This window comes from Dipteris shenzhenensis, chromosome 6, assembly GCF_047967505.1.
Source record: "Dipteris shenzhenensis isolate YYH24624 ecotype China chromosome 6, Dip_SZ_1.0, whole genome shotgun sequence".
NCBI classification, from domain to species: Eukaryota; Viridiplantae; Streptophyta; class Polypodiopsida; order Gleicheniales; family Dipteridaceae; genus Dipteris; species Dipteris shenzhenensis.
In genome coordinates, this window is record NC_141601.1 from 15,521,659 (window position 1) to 15,541,357 (window position 19,699).

The following is a 19,699-nucleotide window of genomic DNA, read 5'->3' on the forward strand; positions in this document are numbered from 1 at the left end:
AACTTTTCTGCTTCTACTGAAGGGTCACCATACCAATAATTGAATTTTTCTTTTGAAGATAACATTAAAAAAACAATATCCATGATACTGGAGCTACGTCTTTGCCGACAATCAGAGTTGAACCTTTGCAACATCATTATCTGGTTCTAGGTAATAAATCCCTTAACATTTTGTCCAATCAAAATAAGCAGCATATGATTGTAGTCATAGAATCAATCAAGTTTGCAATGCATTCCGGAGTTATTTCAAGATGATTCAAATAAAAAGTTACATCTTTACAGTTGAATAGCGAAGCCTTGCAGTTCTATTATTTTCCCGGCATCATACACCATGACTTCAAATCCTTCTAGCTACTGAAGTTTACACTTTTTGCACAATGCTGGTAATGATGTCCTTAGGCTTGCTATCAACTGGTGTGATCTTATAATCTTCCATCCCATTCCCACAAACAAAGAAACAATTGAACCATGATAATGTCAGCTGTCTTAAGCACATTACTTCATGCATTGTTTGCCTCTCCTGATGAAAAGCCTATCCAAGTCTTCTGTTGCTACATTGCTCCTGCATAAGAGAAAAATCCATATTAGATCTAGAATGAAAACATGCACATGTCTTTGGCAAAAATAAAATAATTATATATATAGCAAAGCTGAAGAGTTTGTCAAACAAGACCGTTACACAAGACAAGATGAACACAAGCCTCTATTTACCAGTGACATATATTTCATTTCATCCATTCTGAAATACAAAGAACCAAACACTACATCTGCTAGGGGCTGGATAGATTCTCTCATTTGGTTTATGTTTTGGATGTTTTGTGCGTGTCTCTGTAAATGACGAGACAGATATTAGAAAACATTTCGCATGTATGTGAGGACAGAAGGTTGAGCATGCTGAGCTTCATCCTTCTGATCTTTGTTGTCCTTCAGAAGCTCCTGCATATGCAATTTATATGCCTTGCCTCCATTGACATAAATGATCACAACAACACAGAGCAGCATGAGTATTTGCAATATGCCATTTAGAGGACAATTATTTCCATTGCAATGCATACATGTTGTGACACATGGTGAGAGAAAGAAAGAAAGAAAGTGTATTAAAGTCTTCGGAAGACCGATGGGTCTATGAGACTGTGAAAAACCCGATACAATGAGCTGTGTACTAAACGAGCATCCATACCAATGCAGAATGCAAAAAAATGCAAAATGGCAGTACTAAATCCGAAGTACAACATAGTCATATCTCGACTATATATATCAATCTCAGCATCATCGTCAACATCATCATAATCATCAGCAGCAGCAGGACATCAGGATGGATGAGGCTGTGGAAGTGGAGGCATGAGGTCAGCAATGGAGCGATGTCGCCCCCCCAAGGGTGTAGTCCTGGTATGTCTCCTGGTCGTAGCTCTGCGTCGAACCAGGGCAACTATGACCCCCGTCCGTCGGGCTCCAACCCTAAACAAGGAGGGGATGTCTCCAAGTATGATCTGTTAGTCAACCCTCTGTCTGAGCTGTCAGGTCACAGGCTCCGAGTCAAGTTCATGTCAAGGTCTCGTCTCGTGGGGGTCTATGTGATTTGGCTGAAAGAACTCCGTGATAGAGCTCTGAGAGGTATCAGTTCGAGGACGAAATCTGCTCCTGTCTCTGTGCTCGGAGTATCTTATCTCGGTGTCTGAGCACCTCATGAATGAAACCGGCCAAACATCACTGGTCTAGGTAGGAGAGGAAACGGGCCAGAACTCCATCACTATCTCTGAGGAGACAGTAGAAACGTCCTCGGATCTCATAGTAAATAGGACACCTGAAGATGAAATACTCCTCTGTCTCAACCTCCTGCATGTCACACAATGTGCATATGTGCCTCTCCCTGGGTAACCGCTCTGCTCTGCTACTCTCGATACGAAATCTGTGTGAGGAGACCCGGAACTGCCCAAGAGGGATCCTCATCGAGTGGGGTAGGTGAATCTGCGTGTATCCTGGTGGATCGATGAAACCCTCCGTTGTGATATGTAAGAGGTGATCTCTGTAGAAGCCCAGCTTCACTAGAAGATCACTCGGGCCAACCAAGTCTGGAATGTGTGTAGAGAGAGAGTCATAGTGTAGACGAGTGGGCACACAAGCTGAAGCAATGCACTAGAATCTATTAATGTTGATAGATGCAAGTACATGTCATCATTTTATAGGCATCAGTGGCATTCTCTTCGACATCATAGGTGAGGTCATATGGACCTTCCACCTCAGACTCCTACTCAATCACAACCATTACCACGTATGACATGTGGACTCTAAACCTTTGACTCATTCCCATTGAGACTCTAGTGAGGGACACTCACCCTTTAATTCCCCATTTTTCATCAATATCCAACATCCCCCTTCGAAGCAAGGGTGACGCTATATCACAGAGAGAGACCTCAAATAGGTTGAAAATATAAGCCTACTACTGCTCCTTCATGAACCAACTCCTAAACTCTCATGTCAAGCCTAGTAAGAGGCTTACTCTTCACATATACCTAGATGGATCCAGCTTACTCTTCACCCCTATACTCTAATCCATCCTGAAGGCACGAGTGAGGGTGAAGACCACCATAACACCCCTTGTGGTCAAACCTCCCTTGCTCTAGGCAAGGTTTTGAAGATAGCATGAAGCCTTTATAGAGGACAAGGCATGCATACAATCATTTTTTGGGAACTAGCCAAGGCAGAGTATCATTATTGACAAATACACAAAACATTCATTTCATGCTAATGCAAGGGAAGAGGACCCATTATTGGCACATACACAAAACATTCATTTTATGCTAATGCAAGGGCAGCAAAGTAAAACTAGAAAGCCCAAAAGTCAAGGCTATCTTCCTCAATGGAAAGATCTGCCATGAAAGGTGAGCACATTGTCTGGTGGGTTGTCAACTTCGGGGTCAAACTCTACCTCCACGAGATTCGCTTCTTCTCCTTCAAGTTTTTCAAGTCCTCTGAAGCATCAATTGGCCAAATCGCGAGGTTTCTTACAATAGGTACACTCGGCCATTTTGCTAGCAAAGTGTTTACTGGTGCTGCCCTTGCTCCTAGTTCAAGTGCAATGGGTGTGTTGCGACACGCAACCATTTCTTCATATTTCATCGCACGAGCAACTCAAAGGACACCAAGAACATATGTATAGCTAGGATTGTCTTCGAGACTATTAAGAAGCACAACCTTCTTATCATCATCATCAAGAGGGGATTTCAAGGCAGTGAGTTGTTGTACAAGGACACCTAAAGTATTGAGATGGTCCTTCAAGGAGGAATCCTTAATGGACATCTTATAAAGCAGATGTTTGAGAAAGAGTTTGGAATTATTAAGATCTTCTCAAAAAAGATCATGCAGATTGTGCCATAGATCTTTGGCTGTACTTCAAGCTCTAGATGATGAATACAATTGTCTGCAAGACCCAAACCAATAATGGCAAGAGCTCGATCATTTTTGTCATTCCATGGAATTAGCGCAGCTGCATTTTCTTCAAGCTTGGGATCCGTTCCCTTGACGATTTTCCACACACTATATTGCATAAGGATGAGACGTACCTTGGTCTACCAATGCGTAAAGTTTGTACCAGAGAATTAAGTAAGACAGGGAAGTTCCATTGGTGGAGACTAACAATAAGTCTGTGAACTTAAATGTCTTCCTCAGCATCCGATGGGCCCGCATTGGATGAGACTCAACTCATAGATCAAGAATGAAGTCGGCAGCAAACATAATATTACAAGAATCAGATCAATTTTTGGAGAGACGGAATTTTCGATCTCGAGTAGACACGTCAGCATAAATATGGGCTTATGAGGAGAACCCTTTAAGGTTCAAAGAATATGCCACGTGTAATCCATAGGAATCACCTCTTCAACATTAGGAGAAAAGCTTTTTTTGAGAACCCATACGTTGAGAGATCACAAGTCGGATGTTGGATACATTCTCGCAGCAATTGGGGTGCTTAGTCAATTGCAGAAAGGCATAAAAATATTCAAGAAGCTTCTCAAGAGGGGAAAAACTAGATTTGATATGCCTTCTGAGAAACCATCATCACAGAGCAAAGGGCCATCAAAGCCAAACAATTGAAGTACAGACACCTTCTTATGAGCCACAAATTTGAGGAATCATAAATGCTCAACGATACTAGATCTCTCTAAATGCCGATAGCAACAATAGCCAAGACATTTCCATCTACATATAGAGGTCATAGTATAGGCGCTTGGAATTAAGGATTTCTCCCAAACGTGACAACCAGCAACTTTCCGGTAAGAAAAACCAAGGAGAAAGAGGTGGCCTATTATGTAGACGCTGGACCAATAAAGAAAAGACCAAATAAGATTTCGAGCATCTTGGGTTTCTTCCTGTTTTGGATGCCAACCATTAAGGATTGCAAATGTGTGTTGGCGTAGCATATTAGACTGAAATAAAAAACCGTCCGTCAACTTATGAAGTAGAACAAAACAGCGTATAGCAAGGCAAGTCGTCGCTAGCGATGCAACATAATGGTCATGCGTAACACACCAATCATTCCAGATAAGCAAATGTTTTTTTGTGATGCCTTATGCCTTAGCTAAAGCATCGACAGAGGCAGCAAGTTTATGGCAAGCCCTCTAGTACTAGTTCCTTACTCACCGTCACTAGTCACCAATCCTCCATCTTCTCTTCCATGATTCTTGGGAATAAGTCCCTGCAAGCTCAAAATTAACGAAGTCAAACTGGCTTCTTATCCTGATATCTTGAACGTTGGTGATGGAGAGGCAAGGTTGAGTCCAACATTCAAGCAAGGCCATCTTCTCTTAGCGAACATTCAGAGTAGCATTACGACAAACATGAGGGAGGAGCACGGGCAACAGGAAGGTGGTCTAGCCCAGTGTCACAAGAAACGTTTCTAGGTTTTAACAGACATTTCACCTAGAAACGTAGAGCTCTCAAATACACTGTTACAGCCTACAAGTGACAGGTGGCAACCTACATTTTTTCCAAGACAGGTGGTAGGTGACGGCCTACGTTTTTCCAAAGACACCACGTTTCGGGCACTTCGCCGAATGTTTCTAGGCAAAACGTTTTGGCGCGTTTCGGGGCAGTGCCCCGAAACGCGTTTTTTGGTTACATTGGTCTAGCCGGGGTGTGGATGTTGGATGTGGGAAGCAATGGAAACGGAGTGGAATGCAAGGGAGCAAACAACAAGCTGAAGCAAACATGAGTAGGACAAAGGGGTGGCCTATATGGCCCCGAAGTCAACCATATGGTTGACCCATGAAGTCAACCTAAGGATTGACTGAGCCCTAAGACTAGCCTACAAGGCCATACCAAGGCTAAGTGCTAACAAACCCCCCCCCCTCCATGATATGGCGGAAATTCTTGGATGTATCTTAGGTATACCAATAACTATATCATGGTTGCACATATTCGTCCAAGATGGATATAGCAACCTGTGATAGTACAGGAAGACGTAGCAAATGGTACCAAGAGTAAGGCATGTCGAAAAGCCTCAAACTTGGGCCGTAGTAGAAGAGATCTACTAAGTTTTCCATGTCTCCAGCTAATAGTCGCTCTCGAACATAATGATAATGAATCTCAATATTCTTTGTGCACGCATGAAACACTGGGTTTCTCGCAATAGCCAAAGTAGTATGGCTATCAGTGTAGATGGTAGTAGAAGTTGACTAGCTGATGTCAAGATCTATGAGTAGCTTATGGAGCCAAACACTCTATTGTAGTTGTGAAGGCTTCCCTGTATGCAACTTCACAATTGGAAGTAGCAACTGTAGGCTGCTTCTTGCTAAACCATGAAATGCATGAAGATCCAAGCATGAAACAATTGCCACTATGGGATAAACTAGTGTCATAACAACCTGCCCAGCCACTGTCTGTGAGAGCATGCAAGACCAGTGGAGACTCGTCACTATAGAATAGTCCCAAATTTTGTATGGCCTTCAAGTAACGGAAGACTCACTTCACTACTTGTGAATGCTGTGTACTAGGCATGTGCATGTACCTCAATTGACGGCATACTAAAGATCAGACTAGGTACGACATAAATAAATAAGGCAACCTGCAGCCTGCTAATAAAGGGTGGCATCAAAGGGTGCACTCCCATCCTCGGAGGAGATATGAAAGCCAGGCTCCAATGGTGTAGAAACTGGCTTGCAAACTGCAAACTGAAAGTGGTCTAAGAGCTGTCCAATGTACTTGGACTGACTCATCATTATACCCCCCTCAACATATGCAAATTGGATGTCCAAGTAATAGTGCAACCAGCCCATATCAATCATGGCAAAAGAGTTTTGCAAAGCTGCCTTGAAATCTGCAATTTTTTGCAAGTTGTCATGACAAGAGAAATCACTAATCTGTGATTAGTAGACATTAAAACATTATTATCTATTATACACCAATGGTGTAACATGTATATGTATTTATGATGGACACTAACCAATTTGTTATGGCGGTGGATCATCTCAATAGATAGGACTGGTTGAGCTGGAGCCACTGCTTTAGACGGCATCAAATTTGGACATGTGATACTTATTCTATTAATAAAAATGTGCTCACACATGTGTCTAGGTCCTAGGGGCAATAGGAAGGGAAGGGTGCATTAAGGTGTATTGAATGGTAGATGCATGGGTCATAGGCTAAGGGTAGGTATAAATTGGAAGATGGAACTTGAGTAATCTCAAGGGACATTAATGAAAGGGTATCACCCTTTAATTGTGAATCTCATGTAGCATTCTTCATTCACCTTGCATCCATCCGCCATCTTTCTCCCACCTTGCATGTAGGCCGAAATACAAACAAGTACTCTCACAAGGGCGCTCTTCCCCATTGGAGGGCCAATCGGCATTCAAATTCTGCATGCATTGCACACATTTGCATTCACAAGAAGTCTAGTTTTTTTCACATTTGGTATTAGAGCAACGACTATCCACGACCGGGACAGCAAGAGAGTGCATGGGACAGAGGACGAGAGCGTACAGAATAAAGGCACAGACAGCAATCGCGATCTGCATGGAAGAGAGCTGCACAAGGAGGCAACGCGTAGGTGAAGGCTGCACGGAAGACATAGGAAAAGAGCACAGCAGAAAGGTTGCGTGCGAGGAGAGGCAGGCGGGAGGCACACCCGCACGGAGGCTTGCAGATTCGCATGTGACACAGCGATGGACAAAGGAGCACATGGAGCCCTGGCCTGTGCGCGGACCATCCCTTTGGCCATCCCCTGTGTAAAGCTCGTGGCCTGCTGGATCTCCCGACAATCCAGATGGAAGGGTAAGGGATATTTAATAATATACTTGTCCTTTTTCCTCCACTATCAGAAGGAGATAGGGAGAGAACACCATCACCTCCTCCTGAAGAGGATAATGTAGATGAGAGTTACACACATATTGAGTATGATAACCCACGTATAGAATTACCTTCATCTCTCTTTCAAGAATCTCTTGATAGGGAGTTTTCCTTCAAAAATGAAGGGAGAAACGAGTCCATCCAAGAGCAAGGCGCTGAGTTTACGCCTTTAACTCAAAATCCCATACACGTGAATTATAATCCAAGTGCGAGAGGGAGAGAGGAGTCTCTTGTTGATAAGCTAGTTTCTCAACTTAGCCATATGATTGAAAAGTCCATTATGACAAAATTACGAACTAAGAGAGAGCTGAGATGGAGCAAGAGAGGTAGATAAAATCCTCAATTGGATTCGCCATTTTGAGCTATATTTTGCCCATCAAGATAAGACCAACCACAAGAAGCTTGCTCTTGCCACACTGCAACTACAAAAGGATGCTTTGATGTGGTGGTCCTTATCACAAACGGAAAAAGAGCCTATTCTTCAATGGTCCAAATTTGTAGAGCAGGTTAAGGCCACTTTCATGCCTCCAAGGCATGAAGAAGAATTGACCTTCCGTCGGGAAAGGTTCATGCAATTTGATAACAAGAGTAATGCTGAATTTACAGCTAGTTCTGAAAACTCTCTTTAGATCTCTTTAAAGGTATCTGAGAAGAGCGAGGATGATAGAAGGAAGAAGTATTTAGCAACCCTAACCCCAAAAGTGAGGTATGAGGTTGAAATGTTCTACCCAACCACCTTGAAAGACCTCACTAAATTGGTTGAGATTGCTGAGAGGAAATTGAATCCTCGTAAACCCTTCAACAAAGGAAAGGAGAAAGCTATTGTACAAAATGTTAATAGCCAATTACGTCCTAGATGGATATCATTTCCTTCCATGACTGACGATGAGAAGAAAAAGCTAATTAAGGAAGATAAATGTTTCAGATGTAAGAAACATAAGCCAGGGCATCCATGGCATAAATGTCCTACTCTATTAGCCAAAATTGCCAAAACGAATTCTGTAAAAGGGAAAGGCAAAGCATCCAAGCAGGAGGGTGAGGCTTCTACCTCCTCATCCCAGGACTCTACGGTGAACATAGAACCAAGAGTAAATGCTATCCATTCAGCCAACACTGGTGTATGGATGTGTGAACTGAATAGAGAGTAGGCATATTCATTGTAGAGCATGGACAGAGAATAAAAGAATAAAGAACTTTTCCTACATGTAGAGCGTCTTATGTTGTGAAACATGATGGGAGATGGGAGAGAGAGTCAAAGTGAGTACACGAGTGGGCACACAAGATGAAGTAATACAATAGAATCTATTGATGTTAATAGATGCAAGTACATGTCCTCATTTTATAGGCATCAGTAGCCTTCTCTTCGACATCATAGGTGACGTCATATGGACCTTCCACCTCAGACGACTCCTCAATCACAACCACTACCACACATGACATGTGGCTCGAAACGTTTGACTCATTCCCATCAGAGACTCTAGTGAGGAACACTCATGAGACTCTAGCGAGGGACACTCACCCTATAATTCCTCATTTCTCTCACTATGGCTTCAATATACAACACCCCCCTTCGAAGCAAGAGTGAGAAGCTATCAGAGAGAGGGACATCAAACAGGTTGAACATTAAGCCTACTACTGCTCCTCAATGAGCCAACACCTGAACTCTCGTGCCAGGCCTGAAAAGAGGCTTACCCTTCACACCTCTACCCTGATCCATCCTAAAGGCACAAGTGGGGATGATCAGGTTCTTGATTTACAGAGACTAATGTTTTGGCATATCATGACTTCAATGGTATACTATAGCGCGATTTGACAAATTGACCTACTTTTAGGCTTAATCATGCACTATGTACGCCCAATGAGTCCATGAGTTGTGAATTTCTGCAGGGTGTGAGGGGAGCTTGATAGAACATGCAAGCTATCTCAAGGAGGTGAGATTTTGTGGCCAGACGGAATAACCATGTAAGGAATTAGACCATGACTATTGAATTGCAGCAGGATCACTGTAGAAGTGCTTGGACTAACAGCTAAGAAAAACTAACTTTCGAATTCCTCATTCAGTTTACACAGGGTTCATGTTGGCCAAGACACATGCCACAGAAATTTCAAGCAGCACCAATACTTTCCATGCAAAACAGATGGCCATTAATTCAACAAAACAGGCGTGGTTCTTCCCGTTGCGAGAATCCACAGACTATGTGAAGCATATAATTTGAGTGCAGGCTTCCATGATTAAGCATTCAGTTCTGAGCCTCCAATTACATAATTTGTGTGCAGTTTCCATATTTTAGCATTCAGTTCTGAGTCTCAGTTTAGTCTCCGATCGAATACTTTATATGCACTCTTCCACATTTACATTCGATTCTGAGTCTCAGTTTTAATTAAGATTCTGTGTCTCAGTTTTAATTTAGTCTCCATATTTTAGAATTCAGTTCAGAGCCTCAGTTTAGTCTCCAATAATAACAAAAGCTCATTCTCTAAATATTGCTGAGTTGAACATGACTATTGTAAGAGAAAGTGGATATAGCACTCCCAAGCAAGCTTCTCAAATCCTTTAAGCGACAATACATGGTATTTTTAGAAAAGTAGACAACGGCCAATTTATGTAGGGACATCCAAAGGAAGAATTATATTGACCTGCCTCTAAGTTGAGGGGGGACTAAAGATCCCCCTGCAGTATCTGGGACAATTCTTGATGGTGGTAGACTACCTCTGGGAATCTTTTTGTAAGGCACATCCATGGAACCATTCAAATCAGGCCGCTTCCTTGAAGTACTCGTACCAATTGCACCAGTAGGTCTGGAAAAAAAATCAGTCGCTGGGCTTTCATTTCTACTCGAACCAATGGAAGCAAGAAGCTCTGAAGCATCTGGCAGCCTCAAAGGGATCTCTTCAACACTCCTTGATGCAAAAGAAACGCCCGCCTCTGCCTGTGATGATATATTGCTGGCCAGCAAGCTGTTTCAAAAATAAAGAAGATATTTGAAGTGGAGATTCTGTTGCAGTTTCATATACAAGTCAAGCACCTAACAGTTCAAAGTCTTCACTTTCCATCTCTTTCCTTGAAGTAACAGAGGAAAGTGGAAATTGAAACTTTCCGTACATTGTCAATGAGAACTTACAGAATTGGGAAGCAATTACTCCATATCTAGCCATATCAGAATCAATGTGAGGCATTTGTATGATATTCAACACAGCATACTCAGGTTGCTGCCGTTTATCATAGATATCACCTTCAGAATCTTTCGAAGCTTGAGCAATGCTAAGATCTAAGAAACTACAATAGCTTACACTTACTCTAGAATAATATTTCACAAAATTCAAGAATTAGGATCTTTTAAGTTTGGAACGTCTACGATAAATAAGTCATCTATGAACCTCCTAACCTAACTAAGTTTATGAAGAACTATTGGACAAGTCTCAAAAGAGATCAGTAATTGCATGAGCTCAAATTCACAAATAAAAAGCAGAAATAGCTAGGAAATAGCCCAGTTAATGCCCATCAGATTTCATCCAACACAAATAAAAATGAAAGGCTGATTTTTCAACTCTTAAAACTTTGCATTATCTTTTTCATATCTGTAATTGAAAGCTTGTTAAATAACATAGCCTAACTGCATTGGCAAACAGCCCAGCCAAGATGGAGCACTAAAACACAATGTCTAAACATGATGGAGAGAGACCTACATGCAGCTTCTGCCCAAGCAGCTGTCCACCATCATAGACGTCATGAAATAGCCCCCGATCTGGCAAGATGACGTTGAAAGTTTGCTCCAAAACAGACACCTTGCTCCAGATGGACGGGCTCTCTTTCATATTCTCCATCGTGACTCATTTATGGCAAGGACATGCAGTATTGCTGCTAGGTATTCCAATCCACATGCAGTATTGCTGCTAGGTATTCCAATCCACTTCCTGAGGCGCCACTGTGCTCCTCATAATAACATTGATTTCTCTCATCAGATGTTCCAGATCTGCACGCAATCTCATCCTCACAGCTTCTCAAAGGGTCTGTATTTTTCAGCCATTGGTGTGAATATCCATGCTGAGCGTAAAAATGTAGCTATAAACTAGATGGAGATGCTTGCATTGCTCGTGTAATAAGAATCGGTATCACCTTTGACTAAATAAAAATGAACCTTGCATGCATCTCTATCATCGTGTCTGAGGTCTGAAGGTTGCCCACCATACTACTACGATTGTGAAGGTGTGGTGGTGGCTATACTCGTTCTATTGCTCCATTGTTGTCAAATATATGGATATTCACAGTTCAAAATGCTAAAATGCTTGATGCTGAGGAGCTCACAGATTTTCGACCATATCCTCCCTTGGAGTGTGTTGCTGTCACGCTAGCATTGTGTGAAGATTTTCGAAAACCCCAAACTCGTCTTGTACATATGTACATGTGTGATGTTCAACTTGTGTGTGCGCTTGTTGGCATTCAATCAGATTTTGTGCAAGCAGCTTTCGAGTACATCATGGTATCCAGAGTGGCCGTGTTGATTATGGATGACATATGTCCGCCATAGTAGCCCTTTACCAAGTGTTCATAGTGTCATGAGTGGAATTCCGTATTGTGGTGAAGACATGGGAGTACTCCGTGTGGGCATCATGGATGTGTGGTTATATGTGGCAATCAAGCTTTAAAGGCTTTGCTGGAAGTGTATGTGCAAGCGAAAAGGTGAGCCTAAGGTTGGAATATGTGCTTTAAGTGCCTTGGTCTAAGTATTGTGCGAAAACTTGGGAGTGGTCAAAAGGAAAGCATGAGGTGGCTACTCAAAATGACGTAGCTATTTTTGAGATAAGGCAAGCCATGCATGAAGTGGGCTACGTGATGAGGAAAGAGGAGCTTCTGGATCGACGACGAAGTCACGTACGTGGAGCTTCAGCTTGCAAGATTTTTTCGGAAGGTTTCATGGGAACAGAGGAAGGAGGAGTAAGTTTTTTGGTCGTGGGGAATTTGGCTGGCCGCGCTGCTCACTGGTGGACTGTGGCTTGATGGAGAGCTTGGGATCTTGATTGTGGGAATGGCTCGGGGACCTCGCTCAAGGGCCATCGCTCTTGCTGGAAGGAAGGGCTGTTGCATTAAGGCTATGGGATCTCTACGGTCATGGCAACTCTACTGTGCGGGTCTAAAGGCTCGTGGGCGACAGAGAGGGTGAGCTCTGTGAGCAAGTTGGCGGCTGTGGCGAGCGGGGATCCTGCTGTGGCTTTTGGAGGTAGTCTTGACTATGGAGGTTGGATCAGTGCCTTGGATGTGAGAAGGCCATACGAAAGCTACACGATGAGGTAGTCCAAGCTATTGGCTATCAGAGAGTTATGGTAGTGTGTGAGATTGTAAGAGACGGGCTGACGAATCGGGCTGGAGAGGTCGACTATTGCATTCACTAGGGGCTGCTGGGTTTGTTGGTTGTGATCTCTACTATGCGAGTTGGAAGATCCTAGGTCGAGGAGGTGTATGAGCTCGCAGTAGGTGGTCGTGAGTTTTGGACGTGGCTCTTTACTGGGAGTTTCTGGATCGGGGTCAACTTTTGCTTTGGAAACTCCTGGACTGTGGAGAGCTTAGGGACTTGGCTGGGTGCGTCGCTTCTATGCAGGCCTGGAGTCCGTGAGTGGTTAGTGCTCTGTGAGAAGAGAGTAGCTGCAGTGCTATGATCACGTGGAGGTGATGGTTGATGGAGTCCACGAGCGCCACGAATTCTATGAGCAAGAGATAGCCACACTGCTGAGAGAGAGCTTTGGAGGATTGGGCTTGGGCGACAGAGGAGGAGCTGAGGCGCGGTTAGCTCTTGCAGGGAACTTTGGAACGTGGCTGGAGGATCATGAGTGCTGGGTGTTCCGTGATGACGAGAGAAGCTGGCTACTGGCTATCTTCACGTGATGAGGTTCTCTACAATTCTGGAATGCAAGGTGGTAAGGCCATGTGGTATACGGCTGTTTTTTGGAGGATTTGAGACAAGGTACGTAGTAGAGAGAACGAGCAGAGAGGCTTGGCTGTGGGTGTCAAGTGCTTGTCTTTGAGACTTGGCTGGAAGAGAAGACGGGATGGTGAGCTGCATCAAAGAAGCCTAGCTCACCTCAATTCAAAGGGAGTTTCTGGATGGCAAGTTTTCGACAGTGACCGTGGCTATGTACATCCCCATGCATATCTTGTAAAGACATAGTGTATGCTTGGATGCTTGTAGCATACCCAGTGCTCATTGTTGGTTATAGAAGAAGCCTTTCTTGTGATGACGAGGCTATGGACAGCATGTAAATGATGAAAAGTGAGCTTCATGGAGTCCAAGGTGCTATTACATAACATGCTTGTATAGCTCACGGTGTAGGTTCTCTTACAGGGTGGTATTTGAGCATATGCTACTTGAAGGAGATCCGGGGTTGTTCTTCACGGATTTTGTCAGGGGAGATATGAGCATGGTTGTTTATACCTTGAACTGTCAGGAAGTGTTCATGGCAGTTAAGCAGTTCTGAAGTTGTCATTTTCTTGAGTTTTATGTTTCATGGGACTTCTATGTAATTACTGAGCTTGATTTTGAAAACCACAAACTCATCTTCTACATATGTACATGTGTGATGTTCAACTTGTGTGTGTGCTTGATGGCGTTCAATCAAATTTTGTGTAAGCAGCTTTCGAGTACAACATGGTATGCAGAGTGGCGGTGTTGATCGTGGATGACATATGTCCATCATAGTAGTCCTTTATCAAGTGTTCATAGTGTCATGTAGTAGTCCTTTATCAAGTGTTCATAGTGTCATGAGTGGAGTTCCGTATTGTGGTGAAATCATGGGAGCACTCATGTACTCCGTGTGGGCATCATGGATGTGTGGTTATATGTGGCAATAAAGCTTTAAAGGCTTGCTTGAAGGTTATGTACAAATGTGCGTAAGGTTGGAATATAGGCATTAATGGCCTTGGTCTAAGTTTTGGGGGGAACTTTGAGAGTGGTAAAAATGTAAGCATGAGGTGGCTAATGAAGGGTGATGTGGCTGGAATCAAGAAAGACATGCATGCAACTGCGTCTACGTGATGAAGGAAGGAACTTCTAGAGGGACGAGGAAGCACGTACGTGGAGCAGGGGCTTGTAGGAGAATTCAAGAAGGTTTCGTGGACACAAAGAGAAGGGGCACGCGAGCTCAGGCACCCGGAGCTTCTTGTGCAGGGGGCGGCTATTCTTGGAGGAGCAACACAGAGACCGTGGGAGAACCTTGCTAGCATCCTGCAGCAAGAGTTTCTTGTTGAGCAGTGAAGGAGAGGGTCTCGAGGATGAAGTGTAGGAGAACCATAGACGAGGAGAGCTCCATCAGCAAGAGGGGTTACGTGGTAACTGCGATCACGTAAGGTAGTCTCGACGGGACGGGTGTTTCATGAGTAAGGAAGCTGTAATGCTCTATCATCGCAAAGGTCGGCCGTGGTCTTCTTGGAAAGGTCACCTCCCCATCTGTAAGCCCCCAAATGAGGAGAGCATGGGGGGGGTGAACCTAGGGTTTGAGTGTCTGTCACATGGGCATCTGATTGGATGCCATGTGGGCAAGAATCAAAGAGATGGTGGGTACCTAGAGCTAGGATGGATCTGCAGTAGCAAAAGGCGAAGCAGTAGCCAGCACAAGGAACCCGTATGGCGCAGGACACGTGACCAGGAAGAGGGCCTGGCAGAGGCACAGACATTGCAGGGAGTGCAGGCCCAGATCTGCAGCAGGAAAAGTGGCTGTCAGTGGGCAGGAGGCAGGCCTTTTATAGGCTGGATACCTGCCTTGAATGGAGGGCCAAAGGCCCTGGAAGTTTGGGCCATAAAAGGCCTGGGTTGTGTGCCTTATAGGGCTGGACCAGCCACAGACTGATCGGCCAGTCTGTACCAGGCTGGTCGGTTTTTTTTTCCAGCCCCCTTGGGGCCTATAAAAGGGAGGCCCTGGGCCTCATTTCAGCATCCAGTTTCCAGCAGATCCAGAGCAGAAAGGAGCAGCAGGCAGCCACCCTCTGGACCTACATTCAGGAGGATAGAGAGGTGCTAGCAGGGCTGCAGACTTAGCCAGGAGGCTGCCCACCTAGGCTGGTTTCCAGACAGCAAGGTGGAGAGGATCATTCTAGACAGAAAGTTTACTTACGCTCGAGGTGGAGCACGCGGACTCTAGTCTAGAGATAGCCAGCAGATAGGAGAAGGACTTTGTGGTAAGATCAGAGGACCACACCATTGGTGGGACTCTGGATCTGTCTCTCTTGTATTGTGTCCATAGTTGTGGACGGAAATATATTATTTGGTGGTTTCTCTATCTAGTTTGGTTCATTGTCTATTGATGAGTCTGCACACCTATTGAATGCACATAAGTAAAGAAGTTTGTGATTCCACACCCACACCGCACACTGTGTGAGCTCCTGGGCATTATTTCTGCTGTGTGTACCCTCTGTTGGGTCTTTTCTAACAGGTCTTTGCTAGGAGTTTCTGGACATGAAATCGCTACTGTGTGGGTTGGGGTGCCATGGATGAAGGGGAGCGTGTGTGTCAGGTCCAGGAGAAAAGCCGTAACATTGGAGTTTTCTTGATGCGCCACAGTCATTGTCACGTGAAGGAGAGGTTGGGCTATGGCTCTTACTATAGCAGGAGGCTATTATAGCTTAAAAGAAATGGGAGGTCGTAGGCAAGCGAGTCGATGAGACAGTCCAAGCAATTGACTGTGGGAGCTGGACTGTTGCTTGGCTGACGCTCTTGGAACTTGGCTGTGAAATCGATACTGTGTGGGCTGAGAGGATCACAGACGACGGGAGTTTGGTCGTGCATACGCTGTGAATAGGAGGCTAACATAGTGTGAAATCCATAGCCGCTCAGCGTGCTCTATGAGCAAGAGAGAAGCCGCGGAGTAGCTTTCGTCATGTGAAGGGAGACAGGCAACGAAGGAAAGTGGTCCTTGTAGAGATGAAATCTGTGCATGAAGGAGAGAGCAATCCAAAAGGAACTGGATGCTGCCTTAGAAGAGATCGTGAGACAAAGATGGGCTCATGGGCTGACGGTGCCTCTATCTGTGGAGGCCCGTGGTAAGTTGGCAATTCCATTTGTGGCTTGGCGAGCGATCGACACTTCTCTATAGCATGGGCTGGGTGAGCATAATGGCCAGTTTTTTTGTTGCAAGCTGAATGGACGGGACGTTTTGGAAGATGAGTGCCAATTAGCATCGCCATTGCTTTGGGACATGGCTAGACATAGAGCTTGGGTTGTGCATAGTGAATAGTTGTAGTTGTGGAGTACGCTCATAGAGATGAATTTATGTTTCATGGGTCATCAATGTGTTTTCTAAGCTTGATCTCAGTCAGTAGGAGAGCTTTTCTTGAGCTGTGTAATCCACTGGGTTCTTTTTTAAGGTTTTTTAGCTTTCAGTGGAAATGTGGCCAGAGTATAAGTTTGTATCTGGAGGTGTGTAGAGACAAGGAGTTTGAATGAATACTTTTTTACCTGGTGATTGAGTTGTTCTTTTGCTTTAAATGTGGATGAGGGTGGCTGTGAAGGCGGTCTAGGCTCTACTACTTTTGTCCATCCAGCATATTGCCAACAATTGAAGATTCATGCATTTGGAAGTGAAATGGTGCTGACATTGATGGTTTAGATCTGCATCAACATTGGCTATTCTACAAGTCCACCACATTCTCAATTTGTTCTTCTGCATAGCCTTTTCTTCGTGCAATCATGACACTGTCTTCACAACAAGTCACATTATCATTGGTCAAAAAGTTTTGTAGAAGTGAGTTCCATACTTGGCAGACAAAGATGCAACTACTTCTTAGGCACGAAGGCCTTTAGGAGGTATTTGGAAATTGGAGACGAAGAAGAAAATTTTAGCTCAGATTGGACAAAAGGCAATAAGAAGGTCATAGCCATTATTGGGCTAGGACATGCTCATTCTCTAGTGCACTACGCCAACATCAAGTCTGCGGCCAAGTAGATTTGGGCAAAACTTGAACATATTTTTGGCAATAAGATCGCCAATTCCAAAGTATATCTGAAACTCAAGTTTTATGATCTAAAGATAAATGATGGTCAAGAACTAAGTGATCATCTGGCTAACTTTGGCTCACTAGTTCTGATCTCAAATGTGAGCCTGAATAAAGACAAAGTAGCTATGTTAATTAAAAGTATGCGTGGTATTTCCCATTACTTTAGATATACTCCATGTGGCCATCACCGACTATGAAGATCTTGTTGCTCTTTGAGAATGACAGACGGAACAAGGACATTCTATGTGCCAGCAGCTTAGACTCTACTCCAGCTTTTGTAAGCCACACTAAATGGAATAAAGGTTAACAAATTCAGTGCAGATATTGTAACAAGTTGGGACACATTGAAGCCAACTACTACAAGAAGATGGCAAAAGAGCAAGAGAAGCATCATGCTCATGTTGCAGTTGAAAACGAAGCAGAGGAGATAGAAGAGATTCAAGCTGCCACAACCCAAGTCAAACTTAAAAAGGATGATGATCCCTACAGTGACGAATGGGCCTCTGATATGTGTTTGTGTGACTATGTCAATAAGGGTAGTCTGCCCTGGGTATTTCTCCCAAAAGTGATTGTAATTTCTTATTTTTTGTGTGAGCGCCTTAGTTTCAGGCTTCAGATTTATACCTCCCACCTAGTCCAGAGTAAGAGGAGTGACTAAGAGATGTACTCCACTACCTGTCGTAAGCTGACTGAGAGGTTTGCTGTCACATGGAAGTGTTGCTCATCATCATAGTTTTTCTGGTCAATAGAGCCCTTGAAGCACCTTTCTTCTAAACTATTACTGCACACGTGTGGATTATACACTCAGATCTGGTTAGTACCCTCCTTATGCTGAATAAATGTCTAGCCGAGTGCCACACAAAATCCAGCGCCTATGGAACCAGTCAGCCAATCCAAGAAGGCCAGCTTGCATTACCAGGTGGGCTGGTTACAGTTTAAATAGTCAAAAGACAGGCCAACCTGCTTTGAAATGGTTTGTGACAACCAGGCTACGCTCCATTTTAAAGGCAGCAAATTATTCAGCACAATCTTTTGATTAAAAAGCAACAAGTCTACTCCAAGATCACTATGTGACAGAAATAAGTTCAACCAAAAACCATTTAGTGCCAAGTTCAAATTATCAAGAGGATCACCGGTCTCTAGCACAGTGTGGTAGTTGTAAACATTTTGAATGGATTTGAGCATCCAATAATAATGGTTTCAATAACAGTTAAGACACTTAAAACCTTTCTGTGTTAACTTTATGTCGAGGATGTAAGCTAATATAACTACCTAAAACAATTAATTTCAACCATTGTCGGCGGCAAATAATATAAGCAAGTTTCTGGCTTATCGATCATTTCTGCATACCCCAAATGCCTGAGACGAAGGGGTGCAAGGCCTAACATTGTGAAGAGCTGAGTTAAGGCTAGAAAGCAACAGGGTCCCTCAAAAATTCAGTTTGTACTTTTGCATTTTTGCTTTTCCCTCCTTGCCTTGAGATTTTCACCTAATCATTTGGATAGATCAACCAAGAATTTGGCTACATTACAGGCCACCCCCTGTTATAAACCCAAAAAGTTCAATCTAGTATATCCGCATAATCTTCGGCGGAAAGCCATCACCAAATACTTGTAGCTGATCTCTACGACTCTCCTCCCCCTCCAATCAGATTACCAAATTCGTCATAAGGACGTCGACAAGGAAGGCAAGAAGAGCTATGTCCATGAGAGAAATGACAATTTTACCTCAAGGGAGTAGAGACCGAAGGCACATCAGAAGGTGAGAGAGCAATAATGCGATCGACATTCGCTTGCAACTCCGCTTGAGGTTGGTCGTCGTCGTCGTCGTCGTCGTCGTCGTCGAAAGGATAATCCACGAGAGACATGTCTGGCGTGATATAAGAGACCAATGAGTTTTACCTCAACAGTATAGGATGCCTCACTACTTAGCTCAAAACATTTTGACTCATTGTTGGTTATTTGAGTGACTCTTCTTGTTGGGTGTATCCTAAGATCCACCTCTCATGACCCCTTGAGAGCTTGTGCCTTACTTTAAAAAAATTGTCTTCTTCTCCTTCTTACCACTTTGGGAGTTCAACGAGAATAAGAACTTAGGCCCGGTTACACACTCACCGCCCACATATCGACACTTAGGGGCATTTGCCCTTGTGGTTGCCATCCATTATTAAATTTACAAGTTCTGCCAAAAAAGGGGGTGCCCATGGGATGGGTAGCCACCTTCCTTACTCCATAGCTCACCCATGTCAAGCAGCATCAAGAATCGAAGCCTTGCTAGCCAATAGGAATACTCCCACAATAAACCACAAATGCATTTCTTAACTTGTGAAATCAATGCATTCATTTTTTACCTTGTAGTGTCTGCCTAGTGTGTA

General features: G+C 43.8%; 1 protein-coding gene across 1 annotated transcript; it reads right to left on the bottom strand.

Annotated features, from left to right (window-relative positions):
• Nucleotides 1-445: 445 nt before the first annotated feature.
• Nucleotides 446-19,356, bottom strand: LOC147900838 (uncharacterized). The gene is made up of 3 exons (XM_087376053.1): nt 19,053-19,356; nt 9,981-10,301; nt 446-561 (listed from the first exon to the last, which is right to left on the bottom strand). Exons 1-3 carry the CDS (start codon nt 19,190-19,192, stop codon nt 495-497), a joined length of 528 nt encoding a protein of 175 aa, XP_087232179.1. The 5' UTR covers nt 19,193-19,356; the 3' UTR covers nt 446-494.
• Nucleotides 19,357-19,699: the final 343 nt, after the last annotated feature.